General features: G+C 37.1%; 1 protein-coding gene across 1 annotated transcript; it reads right to left on the reverse strand.

The window, feature by feature from the left end:
* Window positions 1-2,367: 2,367 nt before the first annotated feature.
* Window positions 2,368-9,013, reverse strand: ZBTB33 (zinc finger and BTB domain containing 33). Its single transcript, XM_006165999.2, has 2 exons — window positions 8,566-9,013; window positions 2,368-7,350 (listed from the first exon to the last, which is right to left on the reverse strand). Exon 2 carries the CDS (start codon window positions 7,346-7,348, stop codon window positions 5,324-5,326), a length of 2,025 nt encoding a protein of 674 aa, XP_006166061.1. The 5' UTR covers window positions 7,349-7,350; window positions 8,566-9,013; the 3' UTR covers window positions 2,368-5,323.
* Window positions 9,014-10,562: the final 1,549 nt, after the last annotated feature.

A 10,562-nucleotide genomic window follows, 5' to 3' on the forward strand; every position in this document is an offset into this window, starting at 1 on the left:
ATAGGGATGAAGTTTATTCATTATCAGTGCAGAGCAGGGGTGGCTAGGCCAAACCCAGCACTTCCAGGAAGGGCAGCTCACACTCTCTAAGCAAGGCTGAGCTAGCCCAGCAAGAAGCTTGTCAAGTTTGGACCTGCATTACACCATGCTCCACCTCTGTATTCAGCAGAAGCGTGGTTGCCATCTGTCTCAGTTCATGTAAAAGAGCTGTCCTCAGGCCCTGGCAGATTGCCACCCTAGCACCTCAGTTGAAGCAACTGGCTTATAGGCCCTATCTTTCCCTTAAAGTCAATCTCTAAGGAAAACTCGCCAGCTGATGGGGCTACACAGTTGTTCCAATACAGAGAGTTCTGGCTCAGATTTTTTTGCTGTGTCTGGATGTTAAAAAAAAAAAAGAAAAAAAAAAAGCTGCCCATATCTCTTACTCCTTTCTTTTCTGTATCGTAAAAATGGCTGTTGTGATCATTCAACTCAGCTTTTGTTACTGGTACCTCCTAAAGGGAAAAGTGCAATATTGCCTCATCTTGAGTACTGGGGAACAGGACTGATTGTTCTGGAAGCAATATAGTGCAACATGTAATATGTCTTAAGTAGATTACAGTAATAATATGTCTGGTAATTTAGGAAACAGTGGTTCCACTACATGTTGCATTATTACAAAATATATTTGCTACAGGAGATATAAATCTTACAGCTGGAATTCAGAGTTTAAAAATGCTAGATTAGGTTCTTGGGTCGTGAATACGAATCGTTACTAATCTTTGTGACTATTTAATCTTCAAATACTGTGCTTCAACCTCAGCAAACTGCACGTATACTGCACCCCACTCCAAAAGAATCATCTGTATTTTAATGCCACTGCTATTGATCCTTTTTTCTGTTAAAACCAATCATGACAGAATTCAAGATTACGAAAGTGTTACAATGCCGCTTCAAGTCTGCAAAACCTCACATGTAGCCAACTTGACAAGTTGTTAAGTGTTACGGTAGATTTAAAATCCATCTGGCACATTGTGGTAGGTATTTGGACAATTCTTTTAGCTATATGTAGCTTTAAATTGTCAATCTGATGAGTTTAAAACACTTCAGCACCCATGCCTTCACTTCAGAATGAACACTTTCATTACGATCTCATGTTAACCTGATAATTGATTGACTTAAAGGAAGATTGATAATTCTACACTTTTGTATAATGTAAAAATACAGGGGCTACAGGAGGGTACCTAATTAGATAGTTCTGCCAACACAGAACACAAACTGGAAAATTTTAAAGCCAATTTTGCTACCTCTCGACTTGATGGATAAGAGGTAGCAGACAAACGCTGGTGCTCCCATCTACCTTGTAGACACCCAGCCATCAAGGATCAAGGCACAAGGGCATTCACTCATTGTTCACAGTAAATGTTTGCAAAATATTCACTTTAACTTTCAGCATTATTAATGTTGTCTAATCCAGATTTCAGTCCTTTCTGAGTTATACAAAATTATTTTTTTTACATTTCTGAGCATATTAAAATCCTATTGGATTTCAAAGAGGGACTGATAATTGACTTACTATACAAATATCAACTTGTAATACTCAGAATTTTTGCCATTTACACTTTACCTTTTGCTTTAGTGGATATATATATATTTCATTTTTTTAAAGGCACCATTACATGGTCAGTCCTACCTACATTGATCACATTTCTTAAAGTAATATTCTATGACTCATTTCTATGTATTTTTCTTACTTTACAAAATAACTTGAAACAGTATAGATTTTGTAACACTTAATTTGAGCTGCTTTTTTATTACATTGAATTATATAAAGTGCATGTTACCTTAGAAAAAATTAATATTTGCTGCTTTACTCTTTTGCAAAACATTTGCTGTAATGAAGGAATTTATATTTCCAATATGTATCTTGACTGCATTTTGTAATATTTACTGCTTTATTCCTAATTCTGCTTTAAAGTATTGAACTGGGCATGAAACATTAAAATATTAATCTGGAACCTGTATAAACTGGATATTGCTTAAAATCTGTATCACTGCCATGTTGGAAACCCAGATTGCTTTTGTGATGTTTCAAATTAATAAAATTATCCTCCTCCTTACCACTTTCATGTGTCCTGATGGCATTTACAAAAGTAAAACAAATGCTCCACAGCAACTGACAGCAGCTGACTTACTTTTGACTATATGGTTCAAGACAGGATGGAGTGTGATTAACCAACATATACAACCTAGTGGGAAATACTGCCATGCTGTCATCAGAAATAAAACTCAGTCTCCTGCTACAAAAATTGAAAAACAATACAATATAAAAGTATATATACTTTCTGAATGATAATCTTATTTTTTAAAAAAAGATGCACTCAAAAATGAGAATTAAAACATTTTATTTTCGCCATAAGAAGCCCTACGAACTAATATCAGATAATGGTTAATGAAAAGTAGAACTTAAGAAGTCACGTTAGGGAAGATTGTATAAGTATAAGCATCACAGTATTGGGAGAAATGAACAAGGTTTCATGTGACTGACAGAGGCGAAGAAGCCAGTGCTGTTGAATTAGCATTTAATTCTTTAGAATATGCATGCCTTGACAATACAAAATACTTCAATCAATGTTAACCATTTATCTTTTTTGGTACAACGGAAAAATGTGGCATCATTTCTTCAGGGTGGTATGTGGGGGATTATTACCACCGAAATTATAATAATCATTTAAAATATATCTTAAAGTTAGTCTTGCAAGATTGCTATGATCTTTTAGTAGTTCTGCTTAGTTAAGAGTTCTTTTAATTTTGTCATTTTGTTTAGCAAATTACTAATTCAAACAATTCCTATCCAGAATATTTACAGGTCATTTAGCATAGAAGCAAATTTGAAAGCCAACTTGAAAGAAAATTTTAAAAAAGCAAGTTCAATAGCCAAAAAGCTAAGTAGAAAGTAGAAAACCCCCCAATAAATTTTAAACAGCATCTTGCTAAGATTTCCAATCTGATAAATACCAGGAATAAAGAGTATTCACCCAAAAGAGTATTTCATATGAACTCTGAGCTTTGGATATGGAAACATCCAGAAAAACTGAAGACCCTGAGACACATGCAAGGAAGAGTCTTCTGGCAAAAATACAATTTAATTTTCCAGTTGTCCACCTCCCAACAAACTCCAGAAGACACCTTTAGTAGGCAGAGAGTTTAACATATTCAGAATTTACACAGAGCACAGCAGCAGCAAATAATTATATCCATATTATTCAGAATGGATAGTTTTCTATTATAGAATTGCTGGTTTGTCATAATAAGCTTGCAGAAATGACCAAGTTTTATTATGACAAACTAATTTATCTAGCAGTTGAATCTGAAAGGTCTGGAAGCTCTGCTGGCATCAGTATTATTAACATTGGTAGAATAATTATGTCTAACTGGTGAAATAGCATTAATGAAACTCAAACAAATTCCACTGAGAACATGTCAGACTGCACCTTATAGTCAAAGAGTAACGCTATCTATATCTACACAGTAAGGAAACAGATATTTTGAATCCAGAGATCACAGAATCTTAAGTTATAAGGTAATTTAAAATTTTCCAAGGGTTAATTTACAAAATGGTTTGAAGGTCTAGACTCACTGAACAGAAAACAGATAAAAATATATCACTCTACCCCTTGGTAAGCAAAGGGTTTTCTTTTTCCTTGTATTATTACAAATACTGATGCCTGATACCCTCAGCTACCAACATAAAAAAAAAAAAAACACTAAAACCATTATCTTCAAATCTAGTTTACCATCAGAAGAATGATGTATACATGAGAAATTATGATTAAAGCTTTAAGTTCAAAGTCAAGAAGTAGACTATTTTTAAAAATACATGGTAAGGAGAAAGAAGGTATCTACGCTGAACTAAGAAATATTTAAGCAAGGTTACAAATGACTAATAACTATGCACAACGATCTTTTTCAGTATCTATTAATTCTTTCCTTTGCAAAAAAAAATCATTTACAGAAGTTCAACAAGTTAATTCACTTATAAATGCTAGGCTATGTATTGTTCCAACCTGCTTTCTTTAGTAACTCACGCTTCAGTAAGTTTTAATGTTATTTTCTAAGTGTTTAAATATATGTCATTTTAAAAGGAAGGTAATATTTATTGTTGTCAAGATAAATGGGAATTGATGAGCCTATATAACATTCCTATAATTTCTGATTGCTATAAAATTGCAACAATTTGCAGATTGAATGGAACTTATTTCAGAAGGGGTCAAAACCTAAAAGATCTTACTGAAAGGAAAATATTAGATCACTGATTCAACTATTTTAAATGAAAATTTTCTATTGGAGATTCTAAGAAATATGAACATTTTAAAATATATGCCGGTAGCCTCCTCCTCCCAAAATATGTAGGAGTCTCTTCCGTGGAATCTATCATTTACAAAGATTTATACATAAAGATTCATTTGGTGGCTTTCAGTCAAAATTTGAAAAATTTCACAGGAATATTTTTAACCATAATGAGTAAAAATGAAATCTCCATTCAATCCCATTCTCTGCCTCTAGCATGTAAGAGCACAGAACTAAAAATAATTGCAACAGAACTTATCTCCTCCTGTCTGCATCATGGAGATTTGCTTTTCTCTCCCCAACCCCCACAGAGACCACACTGCAAAAGCACACAGTGGTCTAGCCACCAAAGTCTTTTTCAGACTATGGCGATAAAAGCAAGGATTAATTCTAATTAGCTAAAACTAATTCTTTTCTTTAGATGAGAAACTTGTCTGCATGGCTATCTTCTTGGGGGAAGAGGTTGCAATCCATCTGGACTAACAGAATATACAACCAAGCGGAGACTTATCCTGAAATTTTCCAGAACAACTTTAGAAGTTCTTGTTTACGTTTTATGCCATATACAAGACACAACACACATTTATAGTCTCAATGTTAAGAAAATTGAGAATTTAGCAGTAAAGTGCTAACATGGAAGGGGAAAATTGTAAGATGTACTAGGGTATGCTAGTAACTCCAGTTATTTTCAAAGAACATTCAGACTGCTTCAAAATTCTATTCAGAAAACTATCTCTCCAAGCATTTTTGTCTCTTTAAAATGAGCTGAAAGCTAACTATATAAACAGATACATGGGTGGGGGGACTTCTCACTTTCTACTCAAACTCTCAGAAAACTTTGCTTCTAAAAATCATCAACAAATAATCCAACTAGACTACCTTCAGATTATGTAGCAGATCAAATTAACTTGTTTTCACCTTAATTTGTTTTACAGGTCTTCTGAAACCCCTGCCCCTTAATCCAAACCAAAACTTTCTGATATTTCAAAGGAATTCAGTAAGATTCTGGTATTATAAATTCAAACTCAGTACTGCCATCTGTTACATTCTGTTTAAAAATGGAATCATTTTCCTGCTGAATAAAAATATCTTCCCAGGTCATTGGCTTGTTTTGAGGAGTAGATGTGGTCCCCACTGGAGGTTCTTTTCCAGCATCGACCTTATACCCAATACCATCATCCTTCATTACAGGCATAGTGCTTGACCTATCAGAAAGATAAGCATATTGTCTGATCTGTAAAGACCTGCAAGGATGTAAACGATAAAGCTTCGCGTCTCCAGAAGGATCTTGACTATGAACTGACTTTATATGTGAAGACATAAACTGATAGTTGATGAAAGATTTGCCACAGGCCAAACATTGATACCTTCGCTCCCCTGTGTGATGAATTTCATGCTTTGTGCGATATTCTGCAAGAGGAAACACCTTCTCACAATAACGGCATGGATACTTCTTCTCCCAAGAATGAATGTTAAAATGTCTCCGCAAGCTTGTCAGACAGACATACGACCTTTTGCACACGATACATATATAATAGACCCTTCCATCTACTATTAACTCATAGTGATCATCATGTTTTACTTTCATACGTTTATTTGCCGTCTCACTACCAGATGTTTTTGGTATCTCATTCTCAAGTCTGGCTTCCCCTTCATCAGGGTCATCTTTGACAGGGATCACTATGTCATAAGTATCTTCACCAATATTTGCATAAACTTTGCAACCAGTTGACAAGCCTTCGATTTCAGTAGCTGTATCTAAAGTTATGATCTTCTGGCCCTCCGTTAGATGTTTTGATCCTAAGCCTGGGTCATTAGTGTTTCTAGTAATTACATCTGAAATTTTTAAAGAATTGGAAAGTGGTTCTTGCAGAAGTGTAGGAATTTGCATCTTCTGTACCAATGATCCATCAAAAGTGGTATTTTGGGAGGTATCAGCCTGTGGGACCAAAGATGTATTACTGACTGCTGAGTCTGGACTGGAACTAATAGTGTCATCATCATCATCTATAATTTCCTCCTCCTCCTCTTCACTGGCCTTGTTTTCTGTTAAAGCATCACTGTTTGGTGTCTGCTGATTCTGCACAAGTAAACTGATTGAAGAGGACATATGATTTGGAAGTGAAGAACTGACATTTGGTGGTGTAAGTGGTGTCTGATTTAACAAAATAATGTTGGGAGTCAGATGTGTTGGAGCTGAAGATACCAGCAATTTTTCACTTCCTTGAGTTTGGCTTAGAGTTGCCTGATTCACAGGAGTAGGAAGTTTTTGAGTAGGTGTTATATTTGTTAAAGGGGGAGAGTTAGTGCTAGCACAAGGTGCAACATCTGAAATAGCAACAGGACTAGCATTAGGCTGGACCTGTGCCACTGCATTGTTACTCGGCAAAGTCTCCTTTGCAGGCAGAATCTCAGAGCAGAAAATGACATCATCGTCATCATCATCATCATCATCTGAATCAGTAACAATGATCTTTTTCATTTCATAATCTTCAGCAGATAATGAAAAAGACTCTGTTATGATAGGCATTATAGTAGCCCCATTATCTTGGGCTTCATCTTTTGACTTTTGTATTACAAGGTCCTTGTCACTAGAACCAGGAGGTAAGGTTTCAGCATTACCATCCTGAGCTGTACCTGAGATGCTTTTAACCTGTGACAATGGTACACCAAGCTCTGCTATAAATTTCACTCCTAATAACTGCCCTGATTTAATTAACTCATCAAGTAAATCTGATCTAACACGGACAATTTTAGAACTATAGATATAATTGAGAATTTCTGCAAAGATCTCTGCTCTTATAAAGCTCAGTTCAACAACTTGCCCGGCAACTGAGAAGAGCTGATGGAAGTATGTACTAGAAGCTGAAAGAATATTCCTGTGGGCTCGAAATTTTCGGTCTTCCACAATAACAGTAACATCACAGAAGAGTCCGTGGCCACGTTGTTCATTCAAGGAGTTCAGCAGACTGCCAGAATATTGAATGTCTGTAGCAGAAATCAGTTTTCTACTCTCCATGCCTATAAGACAAAGGAAAAAAAGGAGGGGATGGGAGAGAATTAAGGAGGGGAAAAAATGCTATATCATTCACAATTTAAGCCATGGTTTATTGAAGTTTTAACTCAAGCTTGGCATAATGCTTTCACTTTTATATGAAGTGTTCATAGGCTGGCTTTGGACCATGTGGCAAACCTTATGACTTCCTCCTGAGGAGAGTCAAGCTTGTTTTAAAATGCCGTACATATTTGAACAATAATCTCTATAGTCACTTTCTTTTATATCACAGATACATGCATTTCCACTAAGCAATTTTTCTTTAAAAAACAGATACATGCATTTCCACTAAGCAATTTTTAAAGATTAGAATTAATTTTCTTAGACCCAATTCTGAGTTTTCTCCTCAAGAAGAGGTAAGTTCATTTTTAGCTGTCTTAAAAATTTTTTAAGGAAAATCTTCATCATGAACACACAGGAGTTATTTATTCTGTAAATGAATGATTTAAATATCAGAAAAACTTGGTGTGTGCAATACTAATCCTAAAATATGTTCTTCCTAAATTTTAACTAATCTTCTCTTTAAAAATGTATTCCAAAGGTACTCCCTTGCAGCCAATGACATTTATAAACACTGACACTTATTACCTCTCAACATCCCATTATTTTTGTTATTTAAGTTTGGGTATCTCACCTTGACAAACATTGCTGTGTACCATCCCCAAAATACTTTTTTTCTGTACTTCAGAGAAGATATTCCCAGTAGCAATGATGCTGTTAAATTTTTTTTTTTTTAAAAAGAGCAAAAAAAAAAAATCCCACCCCATATACAGTCATGCACCACATAAACATGTTTTGGCCAACAATGGACCATGTCCCATGCACCACATAAACACGTTTTGGCCAACAATGGACCATGTCCGCAACAGTGGTCCTATAAAAATTCCTGTTGCCTAGTGATGCTGTAGCTGTCATGACATTTCAGCTCAACACAGGATTCACATATTTCTGGTGATGCTGGCATAAAAGAAACCTACCCTTGCTGCCAGTTATATAAAAGTATAGCAATACAATTATGTACATTAGATAACACTTGATGGTAATAATAAATGACCATGTAACTCGTTTTATATTTACTATACTGTCTATCATTTAGAACATACTCCTTCTACATATTAAAGTTTACTGTATAACACTGTGCCATGTTATACCGGCAGCAGTCTCACCCATCTTCTATTTACCAAGTCTCTTGATTGCATCATTTTCTCCCGCGTATGGTTTACTCTCATGTTCTTTTGTTCATCATGGCCCTGCTAGTGGGACAAGATGTAGAGATGGAAGACAGTGATACTGATGATCTTGACCCTGTGTAGGCCCAGGTTAATGTGCATTGCTTTTTAAACAAAAAAAGTGTAAAAAGTAAAAGATTTAAAAACAGAAAAGTGCTTATGGGGTAAGACAAACATATTTTTGCACAGGTGAACAATGTATTTGTGCTTTAAGCTAAGTGTTATAATAAGAGCCAAAAAGTTAGAAAATGAGAAAGTTTATAAATATGTTATAGTAGGCAAAGGTTAATTTTTACTGAAGATACTTTTTTTTTATATAAATTGAATGTAGCCTAAGTGTAGGTGTTTATAAGACCTACAGCAGTGCAAAATCGACAGTAACGCCCTAGACCCTTGCCTTCCTCACCAACTCACCTAGAGCAACTTCAAGTCCTACAAGCCCCATTCATGTGTACCATTTTTTATTTTATACTGTATTTTACTGTACTTTTTCTATGTGTAAATAAATTTCGAATACACAAATACTTACATCATGTGACAACCGCCTGCAATATTCAGCACAGTTACATGCTGTTCAACTCTGTAGCCCCACAGACAGTGGGCTATATATACCCCATATAGCCTCAGTGTGTAGTAGGCTATACCCTCTAAGTGTGTGTAAGTACATTCTATCATATTTGCACAACGATAAAATCGTCCAATGATGCATTTCTCAGAACCCAGCACCTGTTGTTAACTGATACATGACTGCGTATTAAAAATGTATAGGTATAATATTCTTATGTATATATGGGTATTTTATGGATATTACATATTAACAATTAGTTGATAAGCACCTTAGTGAAGAGATGCTTTTTAAAATTAATATTCTTGCCCTTTAAAGTTACGAGAAGAGTATCACTGTCACAGTCCTTAAGTTATGTACACAGGGAAGGCAGGACATCTCAAATATCTTTTTAATTTTTCGGATGATAGCTTAAGTAGGCAACAAGTCTAGAAATCTGGGTTTAAAATCTCATCAGTTAGAAGGTGTTGCATGTTAACAGTAGCGAGGAATTCCAGGTTGCCATGAAGGCATTCATTAGAAGGGGGTGACCTTTGGACAGCGTGTCAACAACCAGGGTTTCCGAAATAAAAGGGATTTCGACAGAAGACACTTTTCAGTGGACAGGTTTTCTGAATACGGTCCCACAATTTTTGTCGTTTGCAAATGGGTTTTTCCAGTGTGGGAATGCGTCAAATGTACGTGTCCCGGTGACGCTGGGACTTGGTTTCCGTTTTGTTTAGGTATCTCTCTCTCCTCCCCCTCAGGGTGGGCCCAGGGATAGCACGGGGTGAGCCCACCCCCAAGATCTGTGACCCGACTATGGAAAGGCCGTTGCCCATCATCATGAGGCAAATCCTTGACTGAGGCCAGGTCCCGAGGGGCTGGCGACGGGGGAGAAGAGATAAAAGCCTTCCGCGAGGGAGTGAAACAAACCGACACGCGGCTCCCTGCGGCAGCTGAACTCCATCCCCCTTCCTCCAACCTCCCTCTTCCCCGCCTGCACCCTGCCAGCTGCAACCGAGGTTTTTAACCCCAATTCCCGTGAAAAGCCGGCTCCTTGCCAATACAGATGGAGGTATGAAGCGCAGAGCGAGGGTGGGAGAAAGAATGGGTGCCAGGGAAAGTAGAAGGTGGCGAACAGTAGGGTGGGGTGTTTGGGGTGGGGGGTGGGGGAACCAGGCGAGGCAGGCGGCATTGTTATGCCCCGGGAAAGGGACGGGAGGGGAGGATGGGCCCGGCAGAAAAGCTCTAAATCAAAGTGGGAGCTAGGACCAGAAAAAGGGGCCAAAAAGCAAGCCGAGGGGACAAGGGCAAAGCCAAGTGGGTCTCCGTGGTGCCCGGGCCTACCCAGGGCTCTGGCAGCCCCTCGGCTCCTGACGCGAAGGGGACCGCGCTGCGGCCC

This window comes from Tupaia chinensis, unplaced genomic scaffold (assembly GCF_000334495.1).
Source record: "Tupaia chinensis unplaced genomic scaffold, TupChi_1.0 Scaffold144145_1, whole genome shotgun sequence".
Taxonomy (NCBI): Eukaryota; Metazoa; Chordata; class Mammalia; order Scandentia; family Tupaiidae; genus Tupaia; species Tupaia belangeri.